Genomic DNA, 15,822 nt, shown 5'->3' on the forward strand with positions numbered 1-15,822 from the left:
AAGTTTAATCACTGTCTTTGCTCAGTAATCGGGAGAAATTCCAGTCTTCAGCCAGCCTTGTGTGGCTTAATCGCACACGGTTGCGAGAGCGGTCCTCTCATCACGAACACGACATTAGCCACGTTCCAAGCTGTATCTAAGCAGCTCATGTCCTTGAAGCTCCATTCATCACCTCATGGGTTGAAAATACATCTCCAAACACGCATGGGAGGACACAAATGAACGCTAGCCATGACTGTGCTTACTCTTTGGCGTCATGCCTCCGTAGAGCCCGCCCGAATAGAACGATACAGTTCCGCATCGGCGGTGAACAATGTCCTGTCTGTCGGTCGCACAATGGGTAGCCTCTCAGCAGCCAAGTCTTAGTTGGGTTGAAAGAAGAACTGGATGAAGTGACCATCACCACTTATGTAACGAAACTTGACGAGCGTTGACTGAATATCACGAGCTGCGTCAACACGGGGCGTTCTGTAAGGAGATCAATTGAACGCTGATTGGCAGCCCTGATAAGCCACCTACACAGTTGAGGAGCGCCCCGGCGCTTATTGGTCTCACGGGGGGTTGCCCACACTTGTGTGTTTGAGGCCCACTCAATGGTGCCCGAGGTTCTACGGGGCGAGCTCCAGCGCTTGATTGTCTCGGTGTCAGCTACAGTGTTTGCCTGTTGCCTTGTCTGCCTTGTCTGCCTCAACTTTTACCGCGGACCTGACAAGAAGAGCCTCAATATCAGCGCAAAAAGGGCATTTATATCAACTTCAAGAATGTGGATTAATTAACAGACTGCTGCAATGAATATCACCAATTATTTTAAGCCCAAAATCACCTCAATTGTGCTTACCCCCCTAGACCTTTCCCCCCGAAACCATCATGACGCCGCCAACGCGTGGTCAGTCTCGTTGCCCAAAATCACCCAATCAAAGACTGGGCAACAGAAGCCTTAGATTTGCACAATTGGCAATAAGAAATGTTTTGGCACGTGAGTTGACCTCAAGCTCCTTGGCCAGGTCTACCACGTGCCCATCACAAAGCTTCAGTCGCATGACGACCCCTGTCCGAACTTGGGCATCTGCCACAACCTCGCCTTTGTCTTCACAGGATGAATGGGACGCCTGCTCTTCGAGCAGCGACAGTGACAGTGATTCTGAGGATGAAACCCCCATTGAAAGCTACACTCTCCCTCAGGAACATGAGTTCTGGGAATTCAGGCCGGAACTCTTGCGGTTGTCCCAAGTTCGGCTCAAGGAATTCATCTCTCGGGTGCAATACGATGTGCCACCCCGTAAACGGTCGAGAATGGCAAGGCTCCAACCAGAGCCTCTCTACCTTCGAGAAGACGAAGACCCCAGCGACACGGAACTGGTTGTGCTGTCCAGTCAACCCAAAATAAGAAGGTCGTTTCACTTGGCCTGCCCCTTTCATGCCGCAGACCCTGAAAAGTACAAGCAATGTCTTCTGCGGTACGACCGGCAGTCGATCGAGGGGTTGATCGACCATCTCATTCGCCATCACCCAAAGCCCTTTTACTGTGCAAGGTGCTCTGAAACTTTTTGCACTGCAATCGATCGTGATAACCATATTCTGGACGCGAGATGCGAGCTGCTGGATCCGAAGCCCATGGACGGGATCGACCAGTATCAGAAATCCAAGCTCTGGAAACGAGACAGATGGTATCTTGATGAAAGGGAGCGATGGCGACGGGTATGGACAACCGTATTCCCCTCGCAACCACCTCGCTCACCCTACCTTGATCAAGGGCTAGGGCTGGAAGTATCCATAGCTCGAGACTTTTGGGAGATGTACGGATGGCAATATGTGTCGGAGTTCTTAAGCAGTCGAGGCTATTCAGATGAGCCAAATATGGATGACGAGAGAGCTCAGAATGCACTCTGTGACTTGGTTTTGGAAGATTTGTTAATTGCCATCACTGAGGGACAGTCGTCTGCCGGTGGTTGCTAGATGCTTAGCAATGGGTCAAGGGGGAACTCCGATGTATCAGAATGTTATAAGAGGTATGTTTCATTGAACTCACTCCATAGAAGTAATATGTTACTGATAAGCTTTGGACATCCGAAGACGCTGAGCGCAAGTGCAGCACAGGTCTGAAATGGGGCGTCAAGTTGTAGTAATGAGTAGCAAATTGAAAGCTCATAGATAATAGCCATGCCTAGTAATGTAACAGCATAGGGATTAGATGTAGAGCGATGGTATGATTGATATCACAGAGTTATCAAATTCAATGTACTAAAGACTTGGCACACTTGAATATTCCCTAGCGTGCGAATTTGGTAGCCAGATACAATCCCTTCCTGCTTGACAGGTTCGCCTGGAGAAACAAGAAACAGGGCCTCCGCTCCATCCTCCACTCTAGAGATCTTCTCTGACGATTCTTTAGAAAGACAAAACAAGATAGAAGGGGCATATTTCTGGGCATCAAATCGTGTGATGTTTTACGGATCGTTGTCCATCAAGCCATATCCTCATACTGCGTGACAAAGGGAAAAAGCGGCTGCATAAGCCAATTCGGGTACTATATACAGGAACTTGAATTGTAGAAAAGAAGGTGACAAAGGCGATAAGCGGAAAGATGAGAGATGGGAATTGGTGGCTTATTGCCTATAGTCGGTCCACCACCCGGGTGGATTAGTATAATCATAACCAAACATAGGCAGATCGGAGCCCTCATTGTAATAGCCGGCTGGGGAGTATTGGGTCTGCATGGGGTTATTGCCGGGGTCGCCGTTGTCCTGCTGGCTCGGCTCTGACTCGGAAGGTTCTTCGGTCGCCGTGATAAAGTCGGCGAAGATACCATCGAGGATCTGTTGACTCATCGATTGAACCAGTTGGTTGTCGCGGTGCCCAACGTAGGGCGAAGGAGGTGGGGAATCGAAGATCTTCGCCCACATGTAGTTCCACTTCGGTTCGCCAGGAGCGTTGTCTCCAATTTGTCGAAGATCCCTTTTCCATACATTCCACTCCGCAGGCAGTAGGACGCCTGTCTCTCGGATGCTCCGTTCTGAGCAGCTGCCCCGCATATGAAGATCCCGTGCCGCCCTGCCTCCTCGAAAGAACTCGATGCGGCAGTTCGGGCAATAAGGTTTCTCGTCTTTGAGCAGGTGCCGTCGCTCTATATGGAGCTTGACGTCGCAGAAACGCTCATATCCATTGCAGCACTGGTATCGGACTGGGTCGGATTTATGGAAGGGGCAGTCGAACAGTCTAGGCATGATGCTAGACTCTGGGTATCGAGGGCCGTCTGGCTTCTTACGGCCGTCGTTCCCTTCACCGTCGTTTCCGTCGTCATCAGGGTCGCCCCTGTTGCGTTCTCCGTGCTGGCTGCGCTTGGTCCTCTTGTGTTCTTTTCTGTCAGACCCATAGCGGTGTCCCCGAGGGGCATGTTCAGGGGGCCGTGGGCACGTCTTAAGCAGGATGTTGTCAAAGTCGCAGAGCTTTGGCTGGGGTAGAAGAGGGATGGGGAAGAGCAGCTCGAGGGTAGCGCCGGCGATAGCAAGCAACTCGGGATCGATTTCTCGGACCTTGACATCCTCAAACGTAGGGACCGATCCAAAGATTTCGAGTGAGCTAGAGAAATCCCGTGGCTTGTAGTCTAGGGTGGGACATGTCTCAGCCGGCTGAACTGGCTGCACATCTGCAGTGGCGGCAGTTTTGTCACTGCTGACATCAAAGTTGGAGTGGGAATTCGACCCGTGATTCGATGCTGAAACCACAAGAGACTTGTGCCGCCTGGACTTGAAGCGGTGGAGGATGCTACAGGCGAATTTCGAGACTACTTTGATAGGACGTCGGGCAGTGTGAGACAAGCCAGTAATACGGCGCTTGGTGATGATTTGTGAAGCCATGATGTACTTCAAATTGACGTTGGGATGGAGGCGATAAGACTTGGGAATGATGGACGAGTGCAGTGAAGGACGAAATGCTCCGGTTCTAAAGGTTTTGAACTTGAATGTGATTGCTGTTTGGAGCGGCCTACAATTGCCTGCCAGTAGCCGTCTTTTTATCTGGAACGAGGCAACCGGAGGCTCACGCACGTCCACCACTGCGGTTTTGTAATTGTGATAAAGATTCAAGACTCATCCAAGCTAGTTCTTCGGCTGTGGTTGGGCTGTTTCTAGCTTAATCCGCGTTGTCGATTGTGGTTTGCCAATACCATTTCATCGCAGTGTTGCCTCGGCCTGTACATCCACAGTTGTGTAGGGACATACGAATCTGTGGAGCGAGGCACACATTTTCGGAGCTCTAGTCTGTGCAAATCCAGTTCTTGTATATTAATTGGACGGAAACCATCGTGTTCATGTCGGATGTGTCGGATCATCCCATTTATCGTCTCCAACAAGGCATATTCATTCAATTGAGGGCGGAGTGTGGGGGACGTTCAGCCGCTTACTTTTAACCTTATCCAGAATCTGGCATGTAGCACAGTACAGCCCCGATGACCGGCCCGTTGGGCTAGGCGCGGGCCGTCCTACCGACATTACATCAAATCCATTCACAGGTCCAATTCCTGGGGATCAATACAGAACTATGGCTTCAGTGATAGCTCGCTACGATTAGAAGCCTTTGCAACCCAGCCGCCTCTCCAATCGACCTCTGGAAGCCGCCGTTGTAAGCCGCAGTGAGAGGTCGTTGTAAACCGTACCTACGAGCTGTTTGTAAGTTGCGCATGAACGGTTCTCGCGTGAAAGGCCTATAATGAAAACAGATCTCTCTCTTTTTACCGAGTATAGCAGATGACAGACCAATCTGGAGGCGCCACCATACAGACGCCCTGCGCACAAGACAGGATGGGCTGTGCCTCCACCGTAACACCCCCTGCCTGCTCGGGTCAGACTTTGGGGCCCGCTGCTCACACAATCGAGTCAGCAAAACGCCATTGTTTCAACAAAGGAGACGACATCTTCACAAAGAAACCCCAGATTTGGTGCCTCCCCGGCAGTGCGCGCCCCAGAGCCAGGGTAACCCCTGTTACCTAGAGATCACCTCCACGGTTGCGTATCACGTCCGCATGTGCGGACTCTTGTCTACACGATTGTGGAATTCGAGCGCAATCGAGGAGAGTTGGTCAAGCGATAAAACACGATTGTTCGTCCTCGATTTCGGATGTAATTCTCCTGTCACATCCCCTCTTTCAGACTCAAACCATCACACTAGGCAAGAAACATCACTTTGGTCTAGGCCTGCTTGTTTCCAGTATGCCCCAATCAACATCAACACAGAGGTTTGTCCAGGCTGTCTCCCCCTTGCCCCTACTGGCTGACCAACAAAGCAACACGTATCAGTCATCAAGCTGCCTGTTTTCGCCCCAGGACTACAATGGCAGTATTGAACGCTGGCTGTCTGACACAGGTCTCGACATCCAAGGTCGGCTGCTGGTGGGGGCGCAGTGCGGTGGAGCACAGCCACCCTCCTCCACGCCGTTGATGTCGAAAGATGAAGGCAGGGGGAAGATGTGATTTTTTACACTTTCAAGTGTGGCTTGTGGAAGGTATCAAAATGTGCATGTATGGCGTTCTCGGTGACGTGGCACTCACCGTGGTTGTTTCCCGGGTTGATTTCTTGCCCTGTTCTTAGCGATGGTGGTATTTCTAGTTTCAACCAGTACATGTCGTCTCTCTTTCAACTTGCTTGAGCTGCCTATCAGGCAGCAGGCATCCACCCCCAGATGTTGGTCATACAAGAGTTCATCATACACTTTGCAAGCATCGCCCACGGCACGCGTTCCATACTATTGAACCACCCATTAGGCAATAAACTAGAAAATTTCGATAGGTCTGCTTGTCACTTTCTCCCTCACCTTCTCTCCACCATCTCTGCATCGCCATCGCGTCTTGCACGACGCTCCCTTCTGTGCTTCCGCTGTAATTACCACGTCCTGCCGTACCTGCGGGGCCTCCCAATGCGATCCTTGTCAGGAGAAACCAAGCTTGGGGGTCCACGTGACTATGCAGGTTCGACTTTCACGATTGAAGTGAGGCGACCCTTAGACTTACAGGTTTAGCACTTGAGTGCTTATCAATATGGGGGGTTATAAATCATCTCCATTTCTTAAATTTCAAGAGTGGAGTATCACAATATTCTCTACGCCTAAAGTGACGAGCTTGTCGGCGAGGGAGTTGCGTGAAGTTGGAAATGGGGAAACACAGACGTTGCTTCACGTCGCACAAGGTGGACAAGATCTCTTAGGATTATGTAGATCATTATCCTGATTGGTGGTATTCTATGTGATATGGTTTGCACGGTTCTGGGGGTCCGATAGTCATTACCGAGGCTGAGTTGCACCTTTAAAAGACGCCATAGAAAAGGAAAATAGTCACTTTGACAAACACAAATACTAGCTGGCTTTTCTTTCAACCGACGCCCCTCGATGGGTAATTAAGCTTCCTTCAGACTTCTTCTATGGGATTCTAGAGTGGTCACACGGCATACGACTCAAACCAAACCACACCTCATCAGTCGCAATCTCTAGGGTAGGTGACAATCGTTCGAGGCTTCCATGACGTCACATGCTTAAAGAAACCAAGGGCGCAACTGAGCCGCAGGAAAGGCCAGGGCAACGTCACATTTTTCTACCGTGAGGATTTATTGGGGGTTTCTGGTCTTGATGTTGTTGGTGTCAAAAGAATCATAAGGGTTGCGAAGCAAATGGAGGGCGATTTTGACGACCAGCTGCTCAGAGGGTGAAGAGGCCACATAACGGTGTCAGGCAGCTCGCCCACCATCACACTCATTTGCAACACATTTTGAAATTTGCCAACCATGCCTTTCCGCTCGTTTTGACTCTATCCCTCGCTGCGGGCATGGCGGCTGCCGGCCCATGCTATGTTTCGGGAACCACTACTGCCCTCACCAGTGAGACTACGACCGCCACCACCTCCAGCTTTTACAACAGTGAAACTGCATCGACTAGTGCCACCCTGACGACCGTGGGAAGCGAGACTACATCGACTACTGCTACTCTCAGCACTGAGAGCACTGAGACGGCATCCACTACAGCAACCCTTACCACATCGAGCACCGAGACCGCGTCCACCACTGCCACCTTCAGTAGCGAGATCGAATCAACCAGTGCCACCATCACTACCTTTAGTAGCACCGAGAGTGCATCGACCGCTACTTCGGCGACCACTACGAGCTCTGCGGCCCCTGATCCCGATTGCTACAAGCACATCAAGATTCTCTGGGGCCAAGCTATTGGTGGAGTCGACTTCTACGGAGACAACATGACTCTGGGGGAGTGTCTCGACACTTGCACCAATGCTGGTAACTGCATCGCGTTTACCTACAGGACGCTTGGTAACGAGTGTTACGTCTCTTATACTGGAGAGGAAGGGAACCTCTGGGGTCCTCTCGATGACGACTCATATGACAGCGGTTACACGAACACTTGCTAGACGGCCAAGAGGGATAGGGAGGTCGTAGGACCAGTATTTTCGGTTGGAAGGTGGGCGCATTCATTGCAGGGGATCCTCGCAGTCTCAAAAAGCAGTCGCTTGCTGTTTCTTGGGTTGTCCCCTTGCGCTCCTGTGGATGTAATCGGATAATATTTAATTACACTTCTTTATGACACTCGCTTTATAGAACTTTGGATACTTTTGGGCTACATTCGTTATTTAAGCTGAGGACAATTATCAAGCCGATGCCTTTTACATGCTCGGGCCCAACTAGCCTTCACTACCTTGTGTACCTGGATGTTGCGCAAACCAGATACTTTTTTTACGGCTGAGTTTTCCCTACCATAGTATTAAAGTGATGTTAATAGTTTCTATATCGAGTCTTTTGTGTCATAACTTCGATCAACTCATGGTACTCCTGGGTGATATCTTGATGGGGCGAAGGCATCCATAGGTGCTTGCCCCACTGTTAGTACACTATCAGCTGCTGGTGATCCTTTCGTATCACATTGATCTGGCCCTAGGTTAATTTTGGTGTGAGACCAACCATGATTGGTTTAGATCCCCGTATGCGACGGGCTGGATACCTCCATCTCTTAGGCACCTACTCAAAAGAATCAATGAGAACAAGGGGCCTTTAGAGCAGCCCAACAGGATAACACAGCAGTAAGAAACGCGAAGCTTCTGGCCTCCGCGCAATCAAGGAGAGGTATTGTAAGCTCTCAATCATGCCAGGCCAATCCGGTTAACGGCATCTCCCAAACAGTCGACGAGGCTCCAGCTGACGACTCGACCAGGTCTAGCGTGCGGGGTGACATTGCTTACCCTGTCCTTGTGCCTGGTTACCTGAAGCCCTTATTCGTGCATCCTCCAATGTCCCCCACAATAACTTCGAGTTTCAGACCAGGCTACGATTTCAGGACTTGATTGAGCTCGTAGGACTCGATGGGCCATCTTGGACTCGTCATCAGAGGGTAAAGGAAGCAAAATGTCGGACGGATCGATAACGGCGACGGAGAGTGAGATACCCCTCGCTGATTGTATCGTTGCGAGCTATGTCAGGAGCAAGATCAGCACCGACCGCGAACAAAAGTACTTGCCCGAGGGTTCGGTTGAGCGACTCATCACTCCTTCTTCTATTCGAGAAGAGCTCAGCGATATCCCCATCGATCCAGAGTCGTTGGATAATCTGATCGACTTTATCGTAACTCGAGCGAAAAAGGTCTTTACAATCACTATCCTTGCGCAACTCAGCGGACTCGACCTTTACAACGCCATCAAGACATTTCAAGACGTGGGATTTGACGATGACAAGCTACCAGTGCTACCAGACCGTCATGCTGACCTCATGTCGGCTGCGTTCAAGGGGCGGAGACTATGGAACGCAGTCCGAAAGGAAGGATTCCTAACGGACCAATGGGGCCTTCTCGTGCCGGTCTTCACCAAACCACAATTGATGCATTCACTTCAGGAGAGCGCTATACTTCCCCTTGAGCGTGTTAGCAGTGCCTTCAAGGGAGGCACCTTTGGCGATGTCTATGAAGCCACTGTTCACCGGGCCCATATGGACGATGAGCTGTTCAAGGTAAGTAATGTTCTCTTAGTGGTATCGTTGTTCCTAACACGTCTTGTAGCGAAATGGCTCTCGTACCAATATTGCGGTCAAGGAGATCAAAGCCAGTCAACTGTTGCAAGGCGATGTCCAAAAAGCCTATGACATTGAGGCCCTGGCGCTTGCTAGAAGCAGTAAAGTCGAACACGAAAACCTTATCCCATGTCTCGCCGCCATCGAGAAAGGGTCGATGCACTACTTTCTCTTCCCCTGGGCCGATGCTGGCAGCCTCGAAGACTTTTGGCAGAGTAGTCCAAAGCTCAGCCCGGATTTTCTTATGGATGTCTTTGAGCAACTGCGTGGACTTGCGGCGGCCCTTGAGAAGCTTCACAACTATGACGACAAGAACGTCCCGGTTGAAAGCGAGGGCCGTCCTGCCTCGCCATCAGGCGGCATCAGGCACGGTGACTTGAAGCCCGCCAACATTTTGATCTTCAAATCAGGCGACCCCAAGCGAATTGGAACCATGAAAATTGCAGACATGGGTCTTGCCAAGTATCATCAAGTTCAGACTCGTCTACGAAGGAATGCAACTAGCTCTAGATACGGGACGTCTCGATATGAACCACCTGAAGCCGGAGCACCGAAACTCAACACGACTCCTGCCATGTCCCGCCTTTACGATACCTGGTCTATGGGCTGCATCTTCCTCCAGTTTCTCGTCTGGCTTTTGCAAGGAAAGGAAGCCTTGAAGAGTTTCAACGAATCAATCCACGAGTACAACATCAAGAACCAGTGGGGATCCATGTACGATCTGGAGCCACCATACTACATCATCGGATCCGATAGCAAGGCTCAGCTCCATCCTCTCATCGTACAGCGGTTTGGAGAGCTCTCCAGAAGCTGCACACGCAACACAGCGATTGGAGACCTCCTTCATATCGTCAAGACCAAACTGCTCATAGTTGATCTCCCAAGCAGTAGAGAGCGACCTACAAGTAGATGGGTTTCCTTGAGCGAGTCGAGGCCACGATATCGCGCTACGGCACAGGTTCTCAGGGAGCGTTTGGATCTTATCGTAGGTAATGCCAAAGAGGACCATTACTACCTTTTCACAGATAGAAACCGAGAGAATGCACCACCGCCATCGCTTTACGCGCAGCAATCGTCGAGCACCCTGCATCCGGACTCGGCTGGGCTAAGGAAGCGGATCAAACAGCTGATAAGGCCAATTGCACAAATGAGAGGCCATGTAAGTGAAATCTTGATGAAGGCAGTCATATTACAGACAGACTGACCCTAACGACTTAGCCCGTATGTTATCCCAAGAAGTGGTGAATACGTGCTAATAAGGCATGGGTGTTTTCGCAACCATAGAATGTAAGTCAGCGTGTCCAGGATTTGAATAGATCACAAGTTAATCGATGTTGCAGTATGTGAGACAAGCTACCGCTTACCATAATGTTGATTCTGACCTATATGTGATTGCAGTCTGTAAGATATGCCCGGTTGTGTCTGCACTCGCGATTCATGCCTCACTTTCAATCATAGAGAAGTGGTTGCTAACTTGTTAAGCACGTAAGTCCCTCTTACTCATATCCCTCAATAGAAAGCAATGACTGATATTTTCAAAACCAGCGGGTAAATATCTCCTTCAGCGATAGCTGAGAGTTAACTAACGGGTCAAAGAACGTATGTACCCCCCCTGACTTCTTAAATGGGGTTTTAGCTCATCAATCATTATACAGTTAGACATTCATGTCTGGGATTATCTTGTTGACAACGATTTCGCCTTCAAAATTATCGACGCAGGAGATAGCCCTGCACTCGAGCCTTTCTCTCACGGAAAAACCGAGCAACTCTGCGACAGCTGCAAGGACCTCAACTTTTGGGCAACGGACTTTCACATCGAGGATGATCTTTCAGAGCTCAAAGTGCGCCAAGAGGACTGTCAGTTCTGTAGCATGAGGTGGGAGGCCTGCAAGTATCTTGAAGGCTATTCTCCCTCGGCTAGATTTGATAGGATTGATTCGGTGGTGAAGCTCAACGAGAGTGACCCTCCTGTCTTCTCTATCTGCAGTGGCCCCGGTAACTTCTCCCTATCTTCTATGTGATCCCATACACTGACAGTGTGCAAGGCCTGAATCTGCCGGCCTCACTGCAGGTCGGGATCCCACAAGTAACTGAATTGGCAAGAACACCATATCAGATTAGGTTGATCAACACTTGGATAAAAGAATGTGACGAGAACCATCCCAAGTGCAGAGGATTGCCTCAAAAGGACGGACCTGGGAGTCGCAAGGCTTTTCAACTGCCAACCAGGCTCATCGACATTGGCCAGCCTGGCTCCAAGATCAAGTTGTACGAGACACAGCCCGATGACAAGACCGAAAACCTCAAGTATATCGCGTTGTCTCATCAGTGGGGAGACCCTACCGCCAGCAACCATTTCCGAACCACGACCCAGAATTACGCCGCCCATCTCAACAATATCGACTTCTACAAGCTCCCAGACACCTTCAAGGATGCCGTCACCATGACTCGTGACATGGGCATTCGATATCTCTGGATAGACTCCATCTGCATCATTCAAGGCCCAGATGGTGATTTCAACACCGAGTCTCAGAAAATGGAAGATGTCTTCAGTTCTGCCTACTGTGTCATCGCTGCGAGCTGTGCCAGAGATCAATGGGATGGGTTTCTCAAGAACAGGCTTGAATCTGATTCGAGACGTTTTGCGACATTCAGAAACGGCCGAGACCCGCCATTCTATGTCTGTCAATTCCTGGATGACTTTAACGCCGATGTTCTTGAAGGACCATTGAACAAGAGGGGCTGGGTTCTTCAGGAAAGAGTCTTGGCTCGTCGGACCATCTTCTTCACTGATAAGCAGATCTATTGGGAGTGCGGCAACGGCGTTCGATGCGAGACTCTAACGCACATGAAAAAGTGAGCCCCTTATTCGTTTCAAATGTCATGTCGCTGACTGTGTTACAGTGAGCTTGCAGCTTTTCTTGGAGATCCCAACTTCCCCGAAATCGCCATCCACTCCCCTCGGGCCGACCGAGACACGTCTCACGGCGAAAAGATCCTCTATTACCAAGATCTCTATAAGACCTATTCCCGACTAGCTTTTTCCAAACCTGAAGATAGAGGAGTAGCAATGAATGGTCTAGAGCAGCGACTTAGTCGCGGCTTCGTCTGCAACGGCAAGTTCGGCATTCTAGACGACAAGAGTCTCTTCCACCGAGGCTTGCTGTGGAGACGGGCTGTGACTGTGACTTCTATGGAGAAGATCCTGTTTCCGGCGGATAGACAACAAGTGCCTTCTTGGTCTTGGATGGCTGTTAAGGGTGAGATGGATTACATTCCGGTGCCGTTCGACACGGTGGATTGGGAAACAAGTCTCAAATCTCCTCTAAGACACACTTTGACATTCAAGGACGAACAAAGTAGAACTATGGAGATCAGAGCCAAGGCCAATGAACTTGTCCCTGGCCACGGTGATGATCTCGAGGAGTTCTACGACAGAGTCTCTGATCACGAAGGAACTCCACGAAAGGTGCTCTGCGTCATTGTTGGGAGAAACAAAGGCTCAGGTCGAGCTGAGGAGAAGTTTCACTTTGTTCTTCTCGTGTCTCCTAAGCTGTCTTCTGGACCATGGGTGTGTGAGAGAGTGGGAGCTGGCAAGGTGCCAGGAAGCTGGATCGACTTTACTCGGCCGGCAGCTGACATTGGAATTTGTTAGGGGTGGAGGCTTGGTTTCATTATTTTATGTACGTCTAGATGGTATCATTAGACCCGCGATATCTATCACTGAGCCAGCTATGCGTGCAGCCCCCAGTTCTATTTCCCCGTTCACCCAGAACGAACCGGATTCGGCTCGTCTGCGTAACCTGGGACACTTAGACACTTTTGATGCAACCTCTTCAGCTTGGTAGCAAGCGGTCCACACCCCAAGCGCTTGAGGCCATCGGCATCAGCGGTTTCAACCACTAGTAACTCCTTCTCAATGATATCAAGAAAGTCGTGGATGAAATCACTACACTTGGCGTGAGAATGAAGCCAGTTGATGAACTGGACAATAGTTAGTAAAAGCTCATGAGTGAGAAAAGGTGTATGCTTACCTCGCCTACACATGGCTTGACCTGGGCTGATCTGCCCTCATCTAACCGGTCAAAGAAGAGATGCTCTCTAAGCTGAGGAGCCCAAGGAATATCAGGTCCTGCCCTCTGTCGAGCAAAAATTGTGACTAGACTCCAGCCACCTAGCATCCAAGCAACAAACTCGAGATACAGACAGCCCAATGTCCAGATATCATATGACCGACTGATCGTGCCACCCTTGATGTCGCACTCGGGCGGCCGATAGAATAGAGAGATGGCGACGTCCGTGTTTGGTCGGTTGGATCTGCTGTGAGCTGAATGAAGCTCTGCTTGTCCAAAGTCGCAGATCTTGAGAATGCCTCTACCCTCGGGGTCTTCGGGGTCTTTGAAGAGGAGAATGTTTTGGGGCTTAATATCCCCGTGCCTACCGTACAGCTTCCTACCAGGAGCAGCCCCGTAATCAGCTGTCGTCGAAGACTGGTATGCACTCTGCTCAATGCTTCCATAGCGATGAATAGTCTGCAGACCATTCGCAAGCCCATAGCACTGCTTGGCTACCCAAAGCACAGTATCCTTATTAAACGGCGGCCTGGGTTCCGTAAAGGTCCAGAACCGCGACAAGTCTGTATCGGCCCAGTCGAAGATGAAGTAGCAGGCATTGCGAAGACGATATGCAGCTCTTAGAGGGACCAGGTGAGGGTCTTCGGTCTTGGAGAATGTGGCGAGCATGTTGAACTCGGACTTGTACTTTTCCAGACTTCTTGACTTGAGCTTTTTGATAGCAAAGGCAGAGTCGTTTGTCTGCGAGTTGTTAGAATGGGAAAAAACCGGGGAATAGAGTGAGGTAACATACCTTGCCATCGTAGAAGTTGTGGTGTTCTGGATGGATGTACACCTTGGAAACCTTGCCAAACCCTCCTTCAAACTCTTGTTCTTGGAGAAGATCCCCGGGTTGTCTCTTCTCCTTTGAGAACGGCAGAATAGTAGAGTCCGGAAACCGATATCTCATAACCTTGCCGTCTACCGCACGAGAGAAGAACGGTGCCATGACAGTCCATTGCCAATCATCAAACTGCATGAGCTGCACTTGGTTCCACCTTCTGAAGCAGGCAAGACGACTCGAATCCTGGGGTCGCGGTCGTAGTTCGAATCTTGGTACTCTCGCCGACTTGACCTCGACTCTTCGTAAGGGGAGCGCACTGTCATCAACCCCCTCTTTGATGAAATCGCCAATGGATGAGACTCTTTCTATGAGCACTAAAATGGCAAAGATCTTGAGATAGGACTCGGGTTTCGAATTGTTTCCGTGCCTGGACCGTCTGTGAGGCGAAGGGTTACAGATCAGTCGCGTGTACTCATTGGCCTTGGCCAAGGTGGCCTGTGATGGCCCGGAAGGCCCAGACAATGCCTCCGCAATCTCCTGTCTCACGTCGCGCTCCTGAAGAACCCGCCTGATATGGCCCCTGGGGATGAATCCCTTGCTCCCCGCCTGCGGTTTGCGATACTCGGCTAGTAGCAGGTCGTGTAGCGCAGCTTCCGGGTGGCGATCCTTTTGCCACTCGCACAACCTCTCCTCCGGCTTGGTATCGTCAAGGCCATCGCCAAGATCGGAGACCTCGCTGTGGTCTGTCGGTAGAACCGGCTGCTGATCGGGGCTGAGAGTCGGTAATCCCTTGCCTCTTATTGAAGCGAGGGCGATGTCGTTGTTGGTGCGTTTGTCGTAGAGATTGGGTGATGAAGGTCTTGAGATGTCTCTCTAAGCTGTCATTAATTGACTTGCAAGTGCATTAGGTTTAAAAATACGTACTAATTCAGAGTCTGACTCTTGAATCTGAGGCTGGTTGTTGAGAGGTGTCCCCTCAATGTGGATAATGACTCCGGTCGGAGGAAAGTCATACTCATAGTCCGAGTCTGTCAACGGTTCTAGATCCGATGTCGAGGAAGCAGTGCTCCGCCGAGATACAGGTTGTCCATCGTTGTCTGTACTTGATTGGGAGTGCTGTGCTGGCACCTCTAGCAGTGCATCGCCTGCAGGACCGGGGTTGTCGTGGGAGCTTCTCATGGCGACAGCAAGGCAAGACAAGGCAAGGATGGGCCGATCGAGAATTTACCGGGAATTCCGAGGCAACCAGTCGGTCGCAAGGGGGCGCTGTAATTTAAAGGGTATTTGCAATCAGGCTGCGGTAATCCGACAGGCTCAGCTGCCCTCTCAGCCTGGCAAGGCGGACTCTCATTGGGAGGGAGTGAGACATTTGGTGACTCGAGACTCGAGGCGCAGGGGGTCATTGCTCTCGAGGACCCCTGTACGGAGTCTCGGAGTAGTGACACCGAGGCAGGGGTAAGTGTGAGAGCACAGCCTCAGTTGACCAATCGATGCTCTGGACCAGCAGGGTGGCTCATGGTTGAACCAGTATAACCAATAAGCTGAGCTCTTGTGCCTCTCGACGGGACCACCGAGTGTGGCTGAGCAAGAATGATAGGTCAGCCCTTTTTCCACTTCGCGTTGCGCGTCACGATGGCAAAGTCATTTCCCGAATAGGGACCATTCCCCGAATACACGTGAGCCCATGAGCTGCCTCACCACCGTGGCTGAGAACGATAAAAGTCCTACAAACGCTGCCTAGTCCTTTAGAACTTAATCCTAGCAACAACAACAGAGCCAAGCATCACAGCAACAATGTCTCGCGGCAGTGAGCGTCCTCCGCTCAAATCGACAAACACCAGCGGTTCCGACACGACGCCCTACGACGATGTCGAC

At 50.7% G+C, this 15,822-nt stretch overlaps 3 protein-coding genes across 3 annotated transcripts; 2 read left to right on the forward strand and 1 right to left on the reverse strand.

Annotated features, from left to right (window-relative positions):
- Window positions 1-6,812: 6,812 nt before the first annotated feature.
- On the forward strand, window positions 6,813-7,406 carry NCS54_01385200 (Hypothetical protein; the record flags this gene model as incomplete). Its single annotated transcript, XM_053159022.1, has 1 exon — window positions 6,813-7,406. One exon carries the CDS (start codon window positions 6,813-6,815, stop codon window positions 7,404-7,406), a length of 594 nt encoding a protein of 197 aa, XP_053014997.1.
- A 988-nt stretch (window positions 7,407-8,394) lies between these two features.
- On the forward strand, window positions 8,395-12,899 carry NCS54_01385300 (Protein kinase domain-containing protein; the record flags this gene model as incomplete). Its single annotated transcript, XM_053159023.1, has 8 exons — window positions 8,395-8,991; window positions 9,041-10,210; window positions 10,270-10,292; window positions 10,534-10,536; window positions 10,688-11,046; window positions 11,097-11,907; window positions 11,956-12,701; window positions 12,745-12,899. 8 exons carry the CDS (start codon window positions 8,395-8,397, stop codon window positions 12,897-12,899), a joined length of 3,864 nt encoding a protein of 1,287 aa, XP_053014998.1.
- NCS54_01385400 (Protein kinase domain-containing protein) lies at window positions 12,817-15,126 on the reverse strand (the record flags this gene model as incomplete). Its single annotated transcript, XM_053159024.1, has 4 exons — window positions 12,817-13,035; window positions 13,086-13,865; window positions 13,918-14,820; window positions 14,872-15,126. 4 exons carry the CDS (start codon window positions 15,124-15,126, stop codon window positions 12,817-12,819), a joined length of 2,157 nt encoding a protein of 718 aa, XP_053014999.1.
- Between the last annotated feature and the right edge of the window lie 696 nt (window positions 15,127-15,822).

This window comes from Fusarium falciforme, chromosome 12, assembly GCF_026873545.1.
Source record: "Fusarium falciforme chromosome 12, complete sequence".
Taxonomy (NCBI): domain Eukaryota; kingdom Fungi; phylum Ascomycota; class Sordariomycetes; order Hypocreales; family Nectriaceae; genus Fusarium; species Fusarium falciforme.